The sequence below is a fragment of the Xiphophorus couchianus genome, chromosome 21 (assembly GCF_001444195.1).
Source record: "Xiphophorus couchianus chromosome 21, X_couchianus-1.0, whole genome shotgun sequence".
NCBI lineage: Eukaryota > Metazoa > Chordata > Actinopteri > Cyprinodontiformes > Poeciliidae > Xiphophorus > Xiphophorus couchianus.
The window spans coordinates 12,700,401-12,722,890 of record NC_040248.1 but is presented as its reverse complement, the minus strand read 5'-3'; the positions used below and the strand labels follow the sequence as shown (position 1 = coordinate 12,722,890).

At 37.3% G+C, this 22,490-nt stretch overlaps 1 protein-coding gene across 1 annotated transcript in view; it reads right to left on the bottom strand.

Moving 5' to 3' along the window:
* Positions 1-22,490, bottom strand: part of kcnb2b (potassium voltage-gated channel subfamily B member 2b) — a 94,665-nt gene that overhangs the window by 71,258 nt on the left and 917 nt on the right. The window contains exon 2 of the mRNA XM_028005597.1: positions 21,517-22,217. Within this exon, the coding sequence (XP_027861398.1) occupies positions 21,517-22,101 (585 nt within the window). The 5' untranslated portion in view covers positions 22,102-22,217. The remainder of the gene's footprint in view (positions 1-21,516; positions 22,218-22,490) is intronic.

The window sequence follows — 22,490 nt, the reverse complement described above, 5'->3', positions numbered from 1 at the left end:
TGAGATAAAATTGTGTGTTCATCACGCAAAGCACAGTGTTACTAAAACCACTGATGAACTCATTAATAACTAGAAGTAAAACTAACTCATTATAAAGAATGGTGAAAGTGTCTTTTTTCTGTTTTTTGTGGGGTTTTTTTACAGTCACTATATTTCCTAAAAGGTTACCAGCTATTGTGCTTGCCAGCTTAGAAGCATACAGGACATCATATTACATGATGTACCAGGATCACATGTGCAAAATGCAAAGCAGCAGAACAAACCACAGCGATTGCCGCATCCTGCAGACAGTACTCCCATCAGGCCCTCTGAGAGCGTTAACTGCCTGTCTTGGGATGGGCAGGTGATGTCACTGATGCTTTCCGGTGCGGTGCTCTTGTAATGGAGTCAATTTAGCTCCATGCTGAGCCATTTCGGCCCTCCCTTACCCCATGAAGGACACATTAGTGCCCCCCACCCTCCATTCTGCCACCTAATTTCTTTTTTTTTTCATGGCTCTTCCTTTGCTTTTCATACAGCGCTAGTCTCCACATTTGCACTTCAGTTTTTAGTGAAACAGTTTATTAGTTTGTACTCTGTCCATCTCTTCCTCTACCACATCTTTTCTAGACTGATAATGGTAATGTGTTCATGTTGATATGAATGTAATTATATTACAGAAAGCTGCAGCAAAAAGCCTTGATTGAAGGCTCATTAGCGAGACATTCAGTGGTAATAGTGCTTATGAAAGGCATACAAAGCCAAATCTAAAAGCATATAAAAAAAGAGAAAATATGTTTTCCAAATTCTCTCATGCCTGTAAATAAATCTTGTTATTAATTTCATTTAAAGGCTATCCTGATCCTACAGCTACCTCTCCATAAGATAATTTACAGATTATCCCCACTTAACATTCAGGTTTTTTCCCCTCAAGTCTCTGCCCTTTGTATAACACAGAGGGGATCAAATCATCTAGATAATAAAGGGACTTTTATACACTTGTTTGGCTGGGTTAAATGTGATTTGTAGCAGTAGAAGCTAAATTTGATGTAGTTCAATCTGTGTTCATGGCAGATTAACTCTGACACACTGCCAAATCACTTTATAATTTGCCTTAAATTGCCTTAAAGTGTGACATCAGATGAGATGCTGTGCTGACGTTTATTTTTACCTCTGTGAGGTTATTTGGGGTTGAAGGGAAAACTTTATTTAAAAAAAAAAAAAAGAGGCAACAAAATGTTTATAATATGAGTGCTTTTCCTGCAGTGCAAAAATACAAGATAAATACAAACCGTGGCATATTTATTTCAGTTTTTCCCAACATTTACAACATTGTTTATTAGAGATGGACACAGAAGAGATTTGCACTTGAAGTAAACATCTAATAATAATGATAATTATTTTCTGGAATATCTGCCAACAAAAACACAATTGTTGCTGATGTTCCCATATTTAGATTAAGTCTACAAGAATGGGAAAGATGCATAGTGTTTTTTTAAAACAACTATTTCTATCAAATTAAAGCAAAGTGGAATTTTTCAAATTGTGCAACATGAAGAAAGGGGTCTGAATCCTTTACATTCGAAAGAGGCATTTTTGCCCTCAGTCCAACTAAATAAAACCAGTTTAGAGCTTCAAATGTTACCGGACCTATTGAAAAAGAACAACTTATAACTTTTGATTAATATCTGAAATAAGAAATTTGTTAAGTATCACCAACTTTTATTCTTTTTGATAAAAGAAAAGGATAAAGTTTTTGCAAAAAGGAAGAAATGCATTTTCTTTTATTGGATGATGATATTTGTGGGAAATGAGGTTAAAAAAACACACAGTCTCCAACTTAATGATGAGGAAAAAGATCTAGAAATATTACTGGTACTTTTAGTGCCCTTCTGCTGCTTAAATTAAGTTTACGAGGGCCTTAAAAAACTGCAAACTGCTAAAACCTGAATGGGTTATTATACAGTATATTTTTAAAAAATAATAACTGTTTCTGTATCATTATCAGCAAAAGTTAAGAGTCGTTTTAAAAGGCCCAATTTATACTCAATGCAAACTGAGGTATGAACTATTGTAGTTTTTGTGATCTTGCAAAAATAATGAATACGACGTATACCTTACATATCCGAGCAATATATCTGAAGGGTGTGTTTGCACAACACACAAGGCAAATTTATTTTTTTTCTGCTGGATAAAAGGAACAGTAGGTGGGTAAGTAGGTGGAAGCATTTAAATGCCAAAAAAAGGGAAAAAAACACGTAGAAACAGTGTGCTTAAAAGAAGTGTAGAGAATGAGAAATAGAAAAAATAAGAAAAGAAAATTGTGAGTAATTGTTTTTGGACTAAAAATCAATAATTTAATAATCATGTGTGAGCTGTGATTACGTATGCTTATTAACATTATCCGTACATAATAATCATCTAACAACCAAACTGACTCAAATACTAAATTTGTTTTTACTTTGTGCCTACACAGCTTGTTGTTTATTACTTCTGTAAATCATACCCTGTTCACTTTCTGCACAATCAGCTAAATGCAAATATCTCACACAAGCACATGGGGCACAACTGACAAGCTAAGCTTCAATTTAGGAGAAGCCATAAAGGCTGGTCAGGCACGACAAAAATTAAGTCCAAACTATTACATTTGGGAAAAATCATGCACATCCTAAAAGTTGTAGGAGAAGCCAAAAGCAGAACTTGTGCTTTGACGTAGAGGTTAAACATGGTTGATCACTAAACATTTACCTGAATTTGCAGTCACTACCAGCACAACTTCATGTCATTTCACTGCAGTGAATGAAGACATAATTTAGAAAATCATTAAGAAGAAATGAATTTGAAACATTCAGGAGCGGAATTGTGCCTTCCAATGTGTAGTTGCAGGGGAGGAAACTTAAACACTCTGTGAGGTATTCTGCTGCAGGCAGAAGGAGATGAGTTATCAGAAAAATCATATGGAGCCCTGTTCCAGGCACAACCATAACCACTGTGAAGCTGTGACTACCACTCATCTTTATAATGGGCTTTTATTCCTCCACCTGCTGCAGTCTGTTACACTGTCATAGTGCTGCTCCTCTCTCTCTCTCTCTGGCGCCAGCATTTCCCTCTTATTTCTCAATTTTTCTTTTCCTTTTTTTTAGTCTTTCTCAATCTAAAGCCTCACTTCTCTGTCTGTGAGCACTTTGTTGCAATTCCGCTAAATGTTCCGCCTATCAATATTTCATATCAAACTACATCCCTCTTACTAACACCTCCTTGAAAATGGAGTTCTACTGGTGCTACCGGAAATAAATGAGAGCAAGGAGCAAATATGCAAAGTTTATAAGATTGGTTATTTCATTAGCGCACAATTCAAGGCAGAAGAAGGGAAAAGTTAGTGCAGCAAAAGTTCATTTTAATCTAGAACGTAAGAATTCAAGAATTAAGGGGAAATTTATTTGACATGTATCACGGATGTATTTTTTGTGTAATTTTTCTGAATGGTGAGCCATGTGTTCTCCAGAGCAACGTGCTTCGCATGGTGCTGTCCATGCAGTGTTCTACACAGCTGTCTGCGGTGATCTGCAGTTTCACTCCTACACAGGCACACACAGTTTACACACACATATAGCACATGCAGTGTGCCTTAAATTAATCTTTAGGCTGTGGAGTCTGCGTCTTTTAGCACAAGGGCCTGAGGCAACAAGTAGAAAGATTCTTCTACTACAGTGCAATGTCAGTTACTGCAGTTATTGAGGTTACATTATTTAAAGGAGGCAGAAATGTCTGCCTGTATTAACGGAAACACATCTGGTCATACACGCATACAAGTCTTTAAGGACAAAGCAGTTTGAAATATTAGACTATTACTGCTACATTTACACAAAGCAGTTATATTACTGATAAGTCTGTGGCTATGGCAAATTTAAGGCAGCAGCTTAGGAGCTTTTAGATTTTAATAAGGCCGGAAAAGCTTGTTGCATCTGTAATATAGCGTTTAATAACAAGCTCCTCCTTTTCATTCACTCTCAGTGTGACTGAACCATCTGCCAGCAGCTTATATTGTGGTGGTAAGATACAGATAGAAGCAACTCTTCCCTGCTTACTTCTCCACAGAATACAGCACACTTATGAATGTGGATGGGATGGTGTTTTATCACTGGAGCTTGTGTGAAGCTGCAGAGACATCAGACACATAAGTTCTCTGTGTGCATCCATTACATAACACTGATTTATCAAGCTTTCCAAAAAAAAAAAAAACGTTACAATTGAGGAGTTCAGGGAAATATAATTGATCTAAATCCAGTTGCAATGGCGCTTTGCATTCAAAAGGGCTTAAAAATATTTGGGGTAATAGAATAGTGACTGAGCTATGTGAGGATAAAAGATTAATTTGTGAATCCACTCTTGTAGTTCATAACTATGCTCTTGTATTAATTAGTTATACTTAAAGTTTATATGTACTCTTTGAACAAATGACAATTGTGTGATAAAATTTTTGAAAGATGTGCTGTACAGACGCGGGCGGCACAGAGATAGTGTCTTGAGTTTGTTTTGAACGCAAATATTTGTAAAGACTCGACTTTGAATTGAAGTTGGAGACTCAAGTCTCAAAAAATCTTAAAATAATAAATGTAGATCTTTTGTGTAAATTATTAAGTTAATAGATTTTATTATTTATTATTATTAAATAATAAATAAATACTTTATTATATATTGTTATTATTTATTCATTTATTGTTTTATTGTTACTGCCATTCTACATGTCTGCTTGTCATGCAACAAGCAATGTGAAGAAAGAGCAATAAAAACATCACTATTACTGGAGATGGTTCATAAATTTTTCTTTCATTGCATATATGGTGATAAGGACAATTGTTTTCTTTGTAAAAAAAAATTATTACAGCTGCTTTAAATTAATGGAAAAAAAACCCATTTCATATCCAGCTCATGCTATTCTTTTCATCTACTTAGATTGCTTGTTTAGAATAGAAAAAGAGAAGCCTATTGCTCCAGATTAAGTTTTGAGCCTCCACAATCCACCCCCACTCCCCGAATAAGCTTCTCCTTTGACCTCTATCGCAGTAACCAAACAAAAAGCATTTAATGAGCCCGCCTTTGGCCCTGTTTAGCCTTAATCAGATATATGTCAGCAATTCTAATTGATTCTCCGTGCCGTCATGAGCTTGCGGTTGCTGGAATGACAGACAGGCACTGCACGTTGCAGAGAGGACGCTGCGTAGCCGGACTGTTAATTTCTGTTCTCAGACTTTGTGGTGTCGTCAAAGGGGATTAGGGTAGCAGCACATCAGGTTGGAGGGTGTGTCTGTTTGTCAGATAGACAGGAGGTTGGGTTTATATCTCCCTTTGCCACAGTTAATCCTTTCAAGAAGACAGACTTGGGCTTTCAATTAGAAGAGACTAATATGTAGACTTTTTTTGCATCCAGTGACACGGACTTCACTACAGAGATTAAACTGCTGCATCTCTTGAGCATGTCAAAAATGTTAAACATTTTGAAATGAATATTTATTCAAGTTTTAAACTATTAAACCTTTTAAGATAAACAGCATTCCTATGACACAACTATCCACTGCAGAGGCATGTGACGCTTCGCCTGATGCGCTCTAACTCGGGGAAGAGTATAAAGGGATTTTCAGTGCTTTGCAAAAAAAAATAAAACTACATTTCAATGTTCTTGAACTGTTTCCACCTTTTGTCATTATACAAGCACAATTTGGCTTATTTGGCTTATTTGGTTCTACAAATAAAAATCAGAATGTTGTGTTGCTGCATTCAAATCCACCAGGTCAATACTTTGAAGAACCCGTTTTTGCTGCAGTGACAGCTGCAAACGGCTCAAGGGGAGTCAGACTGGAGGTATACTGTCTATAAAGATTAATATTCAAGTCTTACTACTGATTCTCGATTGGATTTAGGTCTGGACTGACTGGATCCTTCTAACACCTTAATCTACCTAAGTTTCTCTAAGGTTACTATGGACCATGGATTTTATTTGTAAGCACCAGAGAAAAGGGGACTGAATACACATTAGAGGCACATCTACTGGGTAGTCATGAAGACCAAGGTTGGTAATTTTATGTTTTTTTAAATATATGGTCAATGAGAAAATTGTCAAATATCACCATAATTGAAAATAAGAATAATTACAGTAATTGTCCTGTGTTGATATCATTTGTGTACTAAAGTAGCCTATTGATGAGTATGTATTTTTGTTTCTGTTTTGTTTTGAGGTTTTTTGTTGTTTTTTTTGGTTTAAGGTCGGGACTCGTGTTTATGGCCGACAACTCAGCCAAGAAAGTCTGTTTCATTTTTCAAAACCTTTCATAATCACCTCAATTTCCATCACAATAAATGCCTCAAAATACTGTGATTACAAATGTAAGTTTATACGACCTAAGGCACACCACACTATCTACACCAAAGAATGTACATACTTTTGTTAGGAATTGTGCTGCAAATACTGACATAAGAGCAAGGAGAAAAAGAAAACTAAACAAATATCATCAGGGATGAAACTGAACAACAGGCATCTTCAACTTTTATTATTCCTGTGGATTTATTACAAGTAGCTTATTCGTAGTGTTTGAAGGAAAACATGCTTACACAGGAGACGAACATGATGACTTTACAAACCCAATATGATCCTTGCTGAATTTTAAGATTATATTACTGTGACAAGTAAAAAAAAGGAGTGAATCAACTTTGAAGTAATAAGAGATGAGCCGCTGTGCCCAAGAGAGTATGATTTAATGCTCTATATCATAATTCGTATTAAGCTTTACCCCATCATACCCATCATAATTCAGATATATGGTTCAATGTAACCTTCTCATCTTGTTTAGACTAGCCAGTGAGAAAAATTGGGATTTACAGCTTTTACTATCTGTCTCATAAATGTTTGCTGTTTAGCCATGACCACAGTGATTACATAGTGTGCTGGGCTTGCAGACAAGACGACTTTTTAAGAGTTAAGCTTGTATTTTGAAGATACCTCACAGTAAGAATTTTAATACTGAGATTTACTAAGTCTGTCTGTAGCATAACATGTTCGTAATTGCAGCATTAACACAGTGTTAAAGAGATATTAGGACCATTTTAGTGGGATAAGCTGGAGGAAATAGCCACTTAAAACGACGAGAGCAGCAACACTGAAAAACGTGACAAAAGCATGGGCTCCTTTGTACCGTATCAACAGCCATCCATCAACATAAGTGTATTATTCGCATTCGGACACCTTATTCATTACATCGTAGCAGGAGGCAAAAGCTAAAGATGCTTAAGAGTCTCAGGTGGCCTTTAGATATTGTCACACTACTTAAGAGGGATTTATTACAAAACAAGTATGCTTCAAAAATCTTTATTTGAGTCCCAGCCAGAAACAGCTGCCAGCATCGGTGGTGTAAGTGTGGGTGCAGGACAAAACTCGTGCAGGGTTTGGACTGCCAATACAAAGCAAATGTAATGGAAAATAACTGGGACAGTCCAAATGCAGTTTACTTTAGAAGAGTGTATGATGTATGACTCACTTTCATTGTTTTTGTATACAGTATGAGATTTAATGCATTCAAGGCTTCTCTAAGTTTAACTTTCCCTCAGCAGAAAGGGTCATATGTTATCCAGGGCATTTATAAGAATTTAGTTTATTCTCAACTGCCTATCTGGAAAAAAAAAAGATTTAAAATACTCTACAAAGTACCCTCAAACTGTGCTATTAAAAATGGATGGAAAATGTTCAATAGCTGCTGTACCAATGGAGACCAAATATATCCCTCCAAATATAGTAGCATTCAAAAGAGCTGAACTATTGAGCTCTTTACAATTTGGTTTAACTGACCAAATCAGTGAGCTGAGAAATATTTCTACAGGCCTTTTCTATGCACATTGGTTGACTTTTGTGGAATTGTTGGGCTAGTTATTGCATCTCTCCATACAAAATTAAGCTTGTTTAATTTAATCTTTTAAAGGTTATAAAAGGCCTTGCATCGAAGGAACAAAGCAGTGTTTATTGCCTGAATGAATACTAATGAAGAATCCATTGTAGCAAAGATGGCCCAGTCTAATTAAGCACACAACAATCAAAGACCACTCTAAAATTTTAAATAAATGCTAGAAAACACTTAAATACTTAAAAGTAGAACACGAGCCTCTTTTACATAAAGTGTCTTACTTGAGCATGAATTTAACCCTCCATCTGTCCAATGAGAGGTTAATTGGACCCTGGGTTGCTACCCCAACCCCCACCAATGGATTGTATCACATTAATCCAGGGGCTCACAAAATGCTCTAGTATCGCTGTGTGGGAACAATTGCTTTAGTATTTAAATCCATACAATACAGAGACCCTGGCTTGAATTATTAATAGTAACCAGCCTTGTCACTTTGCACAACACTTGGCATATGCCACTGGTTTTTGTATACACTCTACCTATGGGTGACATGAGTCTCAGATCTGAGCCGCATCTTCCTAAACAACTAAAAAGTAGTAAAGAACTGATCTTCTTCTGCTCAATAATATTTATTGACGTTACATAACCCCGATTCTATGCTTACACTATGATTATATTGTAGAAAATCTCCTTAAAAGTTTGTCATCAAACCGAGTACAACAACAACAGAGCACAGATTCAAGACCTGGTATTACATAAAACAGACTGACAGGAAAAAAATATTCTTGCAGCTGCTTCTTCTCCAAAAATCAAGATTATTTGGAATGATCTCATGGTGCAGATAATTACAGGATGCCCTATCAGTGCAGTTTAATTTTGTTTTGTTTTTCTCATAAAAGACCCTTGGTGGGGAAAAGGTGCAGCAAGGCTGAATGACTACAGGTCAGAAAGGGGAGATGGAGAGAAGAGGAAAAAGGTTAAATGAGTGGGGTTTCCCCAAGAGATATACTGTAGATAATCAGAGAAAGGTGGAGAGAAGATAAACTCAACAGCAAGTCACCAAGGGTCAGACACAAACACGCCCAAAAGTACCAAAACAAAGTGAAAGTGGCACGTAGTTTATGGAGGGAAACAGCAAATACATGAAATGCACCCAAATGTGAGGTAGAAGTCAGTGGGAAAGGCCAAAGTGGCTTCTTGGTTAAAATAAAAAGAGACAGCTGGGCCTTTCAGCACACAGGTCAATACTTGTGTGTTGTGTTATCGATTGGCAAGGCTTCAACCAAATGTCAGTGCCCACAAGACTGGAATCCTTCATGATTTTCAAGTGATGGATTGCAGATTCCTTTTGAGAGGGTAACACCAAAGAAAAACAATTTATGCTCTAATGTCTCACACTACACCAATTATTCTTAATACAATAATAGATATACACAGGCTAACAAAATATGATACATTTGGCAACAGAATGTGGTTTGAAATCACATCTGCAAGTGAGCACTGATGTGAACCACAAAGCAGCGTGACATTTCAGGTGTGTCAAACGTTGATCCTTTGGCCCACTGCACGGCATCCTGACACTGTCATGGGTCACATGGTCTGAGTGCATGTCTTTGCCCCTGATTGCCCTCTGGCTAGTCAGGTCCTCTTCTAAGCTGATTACAATCGCACCAGTGAGCTAAAAGGACAGTATCACTGCGTCTTGTCACCTTGGCTGACTAGATGGATGACTTGACAGTTCAAGTTGGGGAAGCACTTATCAGACTTTAATTGGCACAGATGCACATAAGTTGATTCCATAAACAATCAGTTTTATTTAGTTTCATAATCTGCATCATAATCTATCAAAAAGCAGTTCTTATAAATCCCTTACCGGCTGAGGGGAATGATTCAATCCCACATTTAAAGAAGCAAAGAGGATCAGGATATTTACCAAAAATAAACATCCTGATCATCCTGATACTTCATCCATCAAAATAATTATATTATATTATTTGTTGCTCAAATGTCTATTCCTTCTGATTTCAGTAAAAACAAAACAAAAATACGCATTAACAGGCAATTATGTGGCCCACACTCCTTACCAGGTGGTGGTAAAACTTCCTATAGTTGTTTGCCATTAAAATGAAGAAAAAACTGGTCAGCAGGTCCACAGTTAAACCTGCTGAACCTGGCTCTTAAATACTCAGCTCTGCATCTGCTGGCTCTCCTCTCCACACAGAGAATAAACTGGACGGCCATAGCAAAAACAGCGTTCTGTCACTTTTGATCGCAACATTTCCTATCGTTAAAAAATATTCATGTATGTTTTCAAGATTCTTGGATGCCATCAGTAAAAAAAATGACAGTAAAATGGTACATGTAAAATAAATGTAAAATTGTACATTTACAATTTAAATGTATGTAAAAGGTCAACTCTTATGTGTCTATAGTTAATCCAGTTAAAATTAAAAATTTATAAAACTTATTGTAAATTTTTAAATAACTTAGGTCTGAACAGAAATGAAAAAAAGATTGAAGAATAAGTACTGTAGATGTCAGGCAGGGGGAAATATTAAGTGAAGGGCATTACTATATGTGTAAGTTGCCTTGGTCAGAAGTGAGGCCCTCTTGTGACTCAAGAGGAATCACGTTCCACAACAAAGAGCAGGAGATATAATAATTTACTCTGTCACTTCCTGGAGTGCGTGGAGACAGCAAACAGCTGGCAGTTCTGCCCACGGTGACGCCAACAGCATGATTACACAAGAAAAAACAAATGTGCTGAAAAACAAGAGAAACAAATGCTCCAGCAGAGAAGCTAAAAAAGGAAATTGATGAGTAAATGTGAGGACCAGAAGGTGGAGGTGTGTGGCAATTGGAAGCAAATGCAGTGACATACATTTCCTCTGTCACAGTTCCCCAGTATCATTCAGGATAACAAGTGTTCTTTCATATGTCCTGGGAGGCTCCTTCACACTGCAGAGGTTTTAATTAATCTGTTCAGTCCAACAAACCGAAGCCCTCATTCTGATCCACTTATTGGCCTAGAGAGCCGAGACACCAGAAAGGCCAATTTCCCTTCTTCATCATTTCTGTCACGGAATCTTTACAAGCGATGTCTGCTGGATCCGCTACACTAAAGACAACAGCTTGAACTCATCAAAACACCGCACCACTGACCAGGAACGACTCCCGTTTCAGTGTGTTTGAGAGCCATTTGTTATAAATGACATCACTAGAAGCCAACCAACTTTATAAAAAACATTAAAAACAGGCCATTCAATCACAGGCTTACCCACTGAAAGTACTGAGGAGACAGAGCTAAAGCGCTTCCCTTAAATTTGCATCCGGGGTTGGTTGTGGGGGCCGAGTTACCAGCTGCTTGCTGTACATATCACACAGCCAGTATGGAGAGGAAAAGCTCCCTGAGTGTCAACATGTCACCATAGCACATGGTTGCCACAGAAACCATAAAAGTGTAATATTTCGGGAATAAGAAAATAAAATTAAGTTGATAAACAGTCTCTAAAACGTGGAACGCTGAAACTAAATTATTTATTTGGTTGAATATACCCATGAGGGATACACCTTTAAACATGGGGATATTCAGCATGTAGTATGATGCCACTAAAGACTATATATGTATTTTGTCAATCAAAGTGTCACCTAATATTTATAAATTGATAATTTAAATAAGGCTGCTCCAAAATATATAATTTATTAATTTTTACAATAAACTTTCTCATGCCCTGCGACAGACTGGCGACCTGTCCAGGGTGAACCCCGCCTCTCGCCCGGAACGTAGCTGGAGATAGGCACCAGCAACCCTCCCGACCCCATTAGGGACAAGGGTGAACAGAAAATGGATGGATGGATGGATAAACTTTCTCAAGTTTTACAAACCACAATACAATTTAAAAATTTGCCCTTTAAAATATAAAATATATGTATAAAATGCAACCTGTAGCACAACGAAAATAATTAAAATTAAACCCCTACAAACGTATTTATAACTATTTAGTGAGGCTCTAAGGATTTTAATTAAAGGATATGTATGTAAAGGGTTTATTGCATGTTCTCTCTTCAGAACGTGTATTTGGCTTATTTTGCTAATGTTTGCTACAAAACCTTGCTGAGGTACTATAAATCACTTTGAACATTGAGAACTTCGAAAAACGTTTTGAACCCAGCTCTTTCAACAGTGAATCATATGCTTTATCAATCATATTTGTTTTAAACTGTTGATCAGAGAGAGTAGATAAGAGTGCACATTGTGCATAAGCTGAACATATTGATGTAAGTATATTATTAAAGTCAGGATCATTTATAACAGTGTTTGTGGGTTTTTCCACCATTGTTAGCCTGACCACTGCCTGCTGATGCAATTCAAACCCATTATCATCTCCATTCATTGCTCCGTCTGAGCACTGAAAATTTGTCCCATTAAGAAAATGTTCTCAAGGTGAATTTCATTCAGGCCAATGATTTTCTGCACTGGAAAGAACTGTATTCTGCCTATGGTTGTAGTTTGGAAGGTGGAGGATGAATGTTGAAGACATTTTACTGCTGGCAAAGACGTTGTGGCTAAAAAAACAAAAAGTCTGCCTTTGTCCTGATTATTTCAATTAAACACGAAATGAAAGCCAAACCTGGTCTTAAGTGATTTTTTAACATCTTTAGCCTATTATCAATTTAGCTATATTCATGATCATTTTCTTTTGTGTACTGATGTCGTTAATGTCAACCTTGCCACCACCTGTTGGTGAAGAATTGGTATTACAGCCTTTTGACCCTAATCACATATCAATGCTCTTGCCCCCTACTAGTATAGAATTATTACATTTATTTTATTTGGAATCCCATGGTTCTTGCAAAAACAGAGGAAAATATGAAATAGGCCAAAAATGATGATTATGAAATATTTTTAAAGATAAATAAAATGAAATAACATATCAAACTTTCAGAATAACACATGCTTCTAGCTGCAGAGAAGGTGATCAAGTGGCCACTGAAAAACTTCTCGATCCACTTGCGATCAAAGGCAAGACTGATGAGGAGTCAAATGTGAGAACCTGTCAATGAATATCAATGATCTCCCATGTCAGAGCTCTCAAGATAAAGCAGCAAAAAGTGCTTTAACTCAGTTTCCCAAAAAGTTGAAGACTGAAATCTGAAGGAAACAAAAAATACAGAGATGAGAGGTGGAAAAGGGAGTTGTTAGATGAAGTGGAGAACTGTCATTGAGGTGGTGGAAGTGAGGGTAAGGAATGATTGTGTGAGCACAAGGGGAGAATAAAAGTCAAGAAACTGGAGAATATAAAAACAGATACAGTATGGAGATAGGAAAAGGAAACACAGCATGGCGACGGATGCGATGTGGCACTTACAAAAAGTCAGTTCAGCAATATTCAAGGGTTTTCTGATGAAGAGGTTTGTGTGTTTCAGTGTGTCCTCAGTGAGTAGAAGCACCAGCGTGTGTACTATACACTGTAAAGGCATAATATATGTAATACTATATGAATGTGCATGGATGTGGAAGGCTGGCTGTGAGCTGAGAGAGTGTGAAGAGAGATTACTGAAGCATGTAATGGAGACCTGGTGTTCATAGCATTTAGAATGATGACTCCTTTAAACTCCCATCCCTCTCCTTTCCATCTCACGCTTTTCCCAATGCCTTCTGGGATGGGAAAACGGCAGCGAGCGAGATGAACGAACGTCCCTTGAGGCAGCAGCGGGAGCAATGATCAGGGGGACAGCAAGGAGACGAGTAGGGCAGGAGAAGGAAGGAACACATTAGCCTCTTACTCAGCGTGTCACTCAAATTGGTAGCAGCAGCCAGCACTGCTACTTGCTGTGGGTCCACACAGAGCCTCTGCTAGCCTTCAATGGGATTTATGTCTTATTCTGATGGCAGGTGGATCGAGAGCATTTGGTCCATTTGATCTACTTGACTACTTGCTAGCTGAATAAGTAAACCTCACAAACTAATGGAATCTGGATATGAAGGAGAGATTAAAATTAAAATAATCCTCGCTTAAAAGGGCTTTGACATTTTAACGTTATCAAATTTAATATTTTTATTGTCTAGTATCACTTTCAATGAAATGATGTACAAACAGCAATGTTCCAGTCAGGTTGGCTGGCCTTTGGGATCAGGCAAGCTGTAAAGCTCTGCTGGACGTCCAAGCCTTTACAAAATGAGATGGCGGACAGGTTGTGAACCGATACTTAGCATGTAAAGAAACTGAATCTTCCTTCTACTGTTGGTGGATTTTAATGAGTGACATAAAAAAGTCTATGCCCCGAACTAATTTGTTCGGTTTTTCCTTTTCTTCCGTAAATGTTTAAAATCATCAAACAAATTATAGTATCTCACAAAAAAATCCTGAGTAAATAAAACTAAATTCAAGTTTAGGAGTGACCCAGTCAACGCAAATCCAAATGAAATGCTGTGCTGTGAACAAGTCTGGCTAAATTCAAACAATTCTGCAGTGGGTAAAAAGCGTTCACAGTGATGGACAAAAAAAACAAAACATTGGTTATATTTTATTTAGTGGTAATCATACTTGCAAACCTAAAAACTTTCAGGTTGCAAAACAGCTACTGTGTCTACTGAATCAGAGTTTTAATAATCTGAAACGCTTAAGTGAAAAAAAAAAAATTATAAAAACAAAAGAAAACTGCAAAGGGGGACGGGGGGAGGAGGGCAAAAATGTTTTCAAACTCTGCAGTTTTCTGTTTTAATGTTTCAGATTGTATTTTTATTTCTTGACTACCCAGTATAAGAGTTATACAACCTCCACTGCCATTTTTTTATGGCCTGCAATAAACTAATTGTTGAAAAAGTTTCCAGTTACCATAAAACCGGTTGCAAGGATCTCATTGGATAACTATCACTGCATCAAGCTTTTTGTATGTTTGCTGGTTTGACCGTTTTGTAGCTGATTTTTTGGGTACTTCAAGAGCCAAAGCTCATTTCAAACAAATACTGATTTAATTTGAACACTCTCCAGGAATGTTTTGTATCTTCTTTGACTGATGATTTAAAGTAATTTTTCATAATTCCCTCATGAACTACACAAAGAAAATGTGGTAATATAAGTATTTTTTCTTAATAAATGAGTTGATCTGCATTTACTGAGTTTTTTTTCACCCTGGCAATAAATTCTCTAAAAATTAAGAAGGTAAAAACTTATGTGTATCATGCTTTTCTGGTTATTTTCATTCTATAGTAGATATGGGAAGCATTAGTGTCTCTGATCTATGCGTAGATAAAATATAAATCAATACAAAATTACTATTATTTGTTTTCCCATCTAAAATTTTATGAATATATTTATTTGCTTCTTCACTTCCCCATGAATTATATGTTGTTAGTTATTTTAAAGACTGTATTAAAGAAAAGCAAATCATGTGGGCTCTGAGACAGCTAAATCATCCATGAAAATGATTTTCGGGTTGTAATACTGGAGCAAAAGGCGTGTTTAGTTAGCAAATCCTCAGTAGTTATGCTCCAGTGATGACAGGTGCAATTACTCGTAGAACGTGGCCTCCAACACCATCTGGCCTCTCTCATTAGCCCTGGCATACACTGGTTGTGTTGTTTACAAAATAAACTTATGCTAGAATTTTCCTTCATCAGCATACTTGTTCTCCCTCCCCCACACGCATTTTGCTTCTTTAATCAATCAATCAATCAATCAATCTTTATTTCAGACACAAAAGAGGTCCATAGTAAAACAAAAAGAAAAGAAAAAAAAAACAAACAAAAAGAAACATGACAGTCACTGAGCCACAAATAAATGATGACGCCAATGTTTCCACAATCTTGAGAAAAATCTCGCTGTACTAAAAACAGGGTTTACTAAAATTGCTATTATATTATTGTATGACACGGGTAATCTACACATACATTTATACATTTAACAGTGAGGATATTTAAGATTAGCTGTACCTCGTGGATTTACCAAATGATGGCCCCATTTGTGAATCATAATGCACACAGTCAAGTGCAATAACCTCTAAGACAGCCCAGTGGGCTCCTTTGAGACACCTGAGATGCGTCTTGACGTTAATTCATCTGCATGCAAAATCCAACGTGGAATGATAATGCACAATGCCATGCATAGGTTTTGTTTATTTGTATAAAGAAAAGAGGAAAAGGTGACAGATTAGGGATTTTCCTTCTGTGTGCCATTTTAAGCCATGGACTACAATAAGATTAATAGAACAGAACATACTTTATTGATCTATTCTAGTTTGACATAAATAGTATGAACATTTTGGGCAAAAATGCGATGGTTTCACTGCATCACATCTATTTCCCATTTTAAATAATTATACTTTGACACAGACACAAATATGGAGAGTGAAAAAACAATGAAGTTGACTGTCACTCTGTTACAAATAAATGTAACATTTGAAATGACTGTCACAAGTACATGATTCATGTCTCTTTTAGCTAATGATATTATGATTACCAAGGATTAAATTATAACTCAATTGTAAGCTGTGATGGAAAATTTAAAGTCAAACTCTGTGAGTTTTTACTCAAAATATAGGATACAACACTCTCTCAATTTAGTTGCAATTTTAAATTAATCTACCTTCTTGCACAACACAAGGAGCAACAGGTAAGTAGTATAAATTAGCCAAGTAGCAGATGCTGTGTAAAGCTGAAAGCTGAAAGCTTTACATAGAATCCTTTTCTGCAATCTTTTGTAAACTATAAGATCTTCTTTCATGATTTTTTCGATAAAACTTAATCCTGACAAACTACGATTAATCTCTACTCTTTTTGAAAGCAATGTTGAAGTGTCTGGAAATGTGGAAAACGTTTTTTTTTTTTTTAAATAATTGTATCAGTAATTATAACACTATTTAAATTTTTGATTACCACAAAGGCAATTTGGTTTTGTTGTGGTAGGTATTCACAACAATATTAATGAATAACATTTTTTTTTTCATACCATTAATTCACAACAATGAAGGTATAATATGGAACAAAAAAAGCACCTTGTCACAACCGTTTGGAGGATAAAGCTAAAACCTGAGTGCTTATGTTTCTCTAAATTTAACCAAAACCTTACAGAAATTATCCAAACTTAAAGAAATCTCCACTTTACAGCTGACGTATATGGAGAAAATAAAGCCAGTTGTATATGAGGTACTGGGTTTTAAGTGTGTCCTGGAACATCCAGATGATAAATGCTGCTCCCTCAATTCCCATGCAGGAGCCATAAGAACTCATGCCACCTATAATCAAGGAGGTTCTCTCTTATCTGATTATGAATGCGAGTAAAGAGGATTTAGGTGCTAGTGCCTAAATGCTAGGCTGTGCTGATTAGAGGTCTGATGGTAGGTTTATGTAACCAGGAAACAACTGGGGGTGAAAGAAGGTGTGCTTCTCCTAAACTGTGCTCTTGTAATACATGAGGATGACTCGCTCCAGGCCAGAAAAGACTTCTCTGTACAGATAACTAAGTTTTAGTGAAATTCTATAAAGGATGATACGGAATCTGATTTGGACACATAAATGTTCAGAAAGATAGCAAAAAATAACAGAGAGCTATTTTTGAATGCTACTTGTATAAAAGTAAACATTCATAGTAACTTAATTTGCTAAAGATTATAAACAATTCATGTTGCACTGAAAAAAAAAACAGGTGGTGGAGCTACTTGAATTTAATTCTGAGACAGTTTGGCTCAAGGCGGACTAAAGGGCTCTTACATCTTTTCCCTTACACAACCTCTCCTCATCTTGGTCTCTTCCAGCTTCCACATCTACATCAGTGTACATACAAGCTTTGGCTCGGTGAATTTATGCGTGGAAGATAACAGTCAGTTGGAAGAAGGCAGCCCGTCGTGATCAGAAGCAAACGCCCCTGAGAAATGACACAAGAGCTTGCCAACAGTGTCTGTGGTTGGAGAGGCTTTGGCTGCGTCCAAGCACGGCAGAACCGAACAGCAAAAGGCTGCGGCCATACCGGCCCATTGCTTATTTCCACCAGCTAGACTGGCTTATTAGATAAAAAGGAGAGTAATGGAGCACGTCCACATTAAGGAGCAAGAACAAGGCTGGACACGGATGGTGTGTGTGGGGGTGTGTGGCTGGCTTACTCTGCAAGGAAGAAGCACTGATCTCTTTGAAATGCTTACAGATCCTTTGCTACTATTTCTTAGGGCAGCCTGATATCAATAAGGCGACCTAAAAATGTTTACAGCTCCGAATCTTGTCATGTAATTTATTAAGAACGTATGCTTTGCGCCACCAAAATCTTAATAGCTCTAACTGCAAAATGTAATTGCGTATTAAAACATATAGACAGCTTATCAGTAACTGCAGCCAACTGTAGCAAACATTTTTTTAAGTTCACAATATAGTTTGCATTCCTCCTGTCATCTCTGGCTCCATTCTTGTTGGCCAGCAAATACATGCCACATAAGCCAAAAAAGGACCAAAGTTTATTTCACATAAAAATAAAGAAGTTTCAGTTATTGAGGAATACACACAAACAAAATTATGTCAGTTTTACAGCAACGACACAATCTGTATATGGTCTCCTAAGCTTGATAAGTTTATGTACAACTGCTTCCTGTACTCATTGTAAAACAAAAGTCACAAATGTACAAGAGACAAAATATTCTATGTGAATATTATGAACTATAGCTCAAGGACCAAAGGCAATAAAACATAATTCCATATTCTTTTAAACAATTATCTTTGTGACTAATAAAAAAAGATAAATGTACTAATTCAGATATATATATTTTTTTCTTTTTATGAAATTCTTTGAACAAGTGTATTTAAAATAATTTGGGTATTAATTTTTGGACCTACATAATACAAAAAAATTAATTAAATAAAACCTTTTAATTTCCATCCCAAAACCTGGGATGGAAAACTCAAACTTGATAACTGTTAAAAAAGACTTTATGTGTAGATAAACTATTCTCCTTTCCCATTAATTCAAACTTTTCACAAAAAACAGACATTTGGTAGTTTTAGACACATTACTTTTTTAAATCCCAGGTCTTCTCCCAAAAGGAAAATAAAACACAGAGTTACACATAAAAACCACTGCATATTACTTTTTACCTTTTCATTTATAATTCATTGCTAAATGTTTGCAAACATCAAGCTCAGCAACCTGGGCAGAACGTACATGACTGCACCGGGTAAATCACTGAAAGCATTGTTCTGCCGGTTTCTTCTCCGAACCTCTTTCCACAGCTTCTAGCTACTAGATTTTATACGTATATTGGATATCTATCTTTTCAGTTTAAAAGCCAAGGCCATGTAAGCCTTGTTGAATGAAATCATGGCTTAATTTACCTTGTGAAAAAGGTCACCACTTTCATGCTTACCTTTCATTTAAGAGCCAAAAGGGTTACAGGTGGCATAAAGCACGAAAACTAGCACAAATGACTTAAGAAGACTGAGTAAAAGGAAAATAAAAGAAACTAGGAATGGGGAAATGTGTGTGCCAGAAGGCAAATTGTATTTGACAAAGAGTTTTGGTTGCCTGTATGAAATCACGTGGCACTGTAGTGAACTAGTAATGGCATTTCCTTAGTCAGGAGCTTTCAAGAGAGCTCACTGCACGACGTATGAGCCGTAAAAGGCTTCCCTGATCTCAGAGAGCTGCTGTAAGTATGCAGCCACACCACTGCACTTCCGTATGACTTTCTGCTGCCGATAGCCTGAGCTATTGGAGTCATGATCAGGCTCTCCACGTAGCCCTGTCAGCAGGATGTTAACACAATTTGATTTAGGATGGAATTTCTCTTCAATGAACTAAGGGCTTCCCCCATCATGATAGTGTACAAGTCAGCAATACACAGATGTGTCTAGAGTCAAAAAAAAAGAACTCCACTGAGGAGTAAATCACTTCAGACATCGTACAGCATAGCAAATTACTCAAGTGCTGTCACATGAGTTAGGCCCTAAATTAGATATCGGCAGTCTCTGTCTAATTAATTCATATGATACACGGCTTCCCTATAAAGGATGAATGCTGTAATCAAGCTGAGACAGGATCATTGTCAGTCACTGCCAATGGTTGATTCATAGAAAATAGGGAATATGCCAATAATGCTGGAAGTGGGAACACTCTGTATAATAGCCAATAAAAAGATAATTAATCTCCTTCCAATGAGAGGTGTCACATCTTTTCTTTTAACTCTTGACCAATGACTCAAAAGGTTTTTAATATCAGTTTGCCAAGTTGCACAGTCAAGAGAACTGTGCAACTTGTTCATTTTAAGAGAAAAGAGCAGGATCTAGAGATGCACCGATCAATAGGCAAGAGATTGAAATCACTCTGTTTTCCCTTAATCAGCTCTGATCACTAGTCAACAGATCAAAGACAAAAAAATACACATTGTATTTATTTTTTAATGTTATGGAAGAATGGAATAGAGCATTCTGTTATTGTGATTGTCTATGATCATCCAGTTTTCCCTGCTCATTAGATGCATCACAATAAAAAACTCCCTTCTTTTTACAAATAAACATAACATCTGACGAATCAGACCTAGTCTTCTTACACTTAGAGAAAATATCACATTCCAAAGGTTTAGAAAAAATCATCCAGATTTATATTTTTTATTCTATTCAGGGCTATCAAAACAGCCCTACAACAGAAGACAACCTGCTTTATTATTCTATATAGGCTGGCTACTTTTTTCCTCACAGTTTATTTTAGAGACGTATCTTGGCCACTAAACAAAATACACTAACCAGTGACATAAAGCCCCCCATAATTGGTCATCTTATTCTTGTTCAATAAATGCATTAAACTGAACAATCACACTTTTTTCCTCCCAGCAAAATGACAAACCTTGTTTTTGATGCACTTAGTGAGTTCAGTAAGAAATTGTAAAAAATAGAATGGAGACAGTAATCTTCTATCAAAAAAACTTGCAACATATTGTTTTCTTATGTGGTACAGTTCTTAGAATTTTCTTAGGGTGATGGTGTTGTAGTTGCACAGTTTCTAACTTTCACATGCAAACATCTACACAAAACTGCCGATTATAATGGCATACAAGCAATTCTCAAAACTGTACACTAAGAAGTTAGGTCTGCTATCCATAAATGGTTTTTTGGGGGGGGGGGTTTATCTGAACTGATGTATCAAATTTAACATTCTGTCTATAGGAAGAGAATTTGTAATTTCTTAAAATTAAATGAAAATTGAACCAACTAACAGTATTGTAGACAGAGAACCTTGGTTTTGAATAAAATCATATACTTTAACTCAAGTAAATGCTCAGAACAGCAATAATATACCTGTTAGAGTCCTGTTCTATCATCCAGCCACTAAGACTTACTCAAAACAATGTCGCATCAGAAGAGACATGAATCTCTTCTTGTGAAGGACATAAAGTTAAGTTGATTGACATGAAAATATTCTTGGCCTTCTGCATTTAGTCATATCATCATAAAAGCTTCTGTGTCATCTTAGCCACTGTTTCTACTGACCATATCAGATTCAAGCTGATGAACTCATGAGCATGTTTTGAAGCGCACGTGGGAGTTGGTCTTTAACAAGCATGCCTGCAATGTGTTATTATGCAACCAGAGTGTTTGGCTTTGATTGTGAGCAGGAAATGTGAGACTCAGGCAGTACAATCTCACTTTCTAGTCTTGGATTCTTACCTTGGCAGCCACTGAGGAGCTGGGCTTCTCCAGGAGATCCCACAGTTTCCTCCTCTTCTCCGGGCAGCAGGTGTTATCAAACTCTCCTTCTCCCTCTCTTTCCCTCATAGTCTCAGCCTCCCTCCGCAGCTCCTCGTTCATCTGCTCCTTCTTCTGGTGGTAGCGGGCCTGGCAACAGGACTCCAGGTAGATCTCGTCGATCCCCCAATAGTCCAGCTCTTGGCCAAACGAGAGGGCGCACATTTCCTCCATCATGTGCAGCTTGCCCGTGCGGTAGAAGTTCAGGATGGAGGTGAAGGCCCCCGGGTGCCGGTCAAAGAAGTACTCATTCTCGTTCAGGCTGTAGTCGTCGCAGATCTCCATGAGGGACTCATGGGTGTTGCAGTCTCGAAGCTTGCCAAGCCGGGTCCTGGGCAGGCGATCAAGGGTCCGCCACAAGACCTCGTGGTTCAGACCCCCAACATTAAGGCGGACCCTGCGTGATCTGGCCTTGGTGCGGATGATTTCAATGGGCTCGGGGGGCAGTGGTGGGGCAGTTCGGACGTTGTTGGGTTTAGGCCCCGCCGATCCAAGCTTCTCGGCCATGATAATGGAATTGGAAACTTCTTGGAAGATCTTACAATTGGCGAAGACTAAAACCAGGGAAAAAGTATAAAACTTTTGACTTAAGTTGGATCCTCTTTAGGCAAGTCCCTCCATGGCTGAAAAAATAAAAGAGAAGACTTCTTAGACAGAGAAGAAATGAAACGCATCCAACATAGAGTACCTCCCTTCAGGTTGCAGACATCCAGTCAAGCGTTATGACAGCTGCACAGTGTTATTGATCTCTTTCATCACATTTCTTAGAAAGCATTGTACCAAATCAATGATTCCACTTTACCAGTCAAGGTAGCTGCTTTGCTTTTTGATCCAGCGATGTTTCTTCGTAGTAAGGCTTCAATATCAAATCAGCATGACTCTTATAGCAGACCATA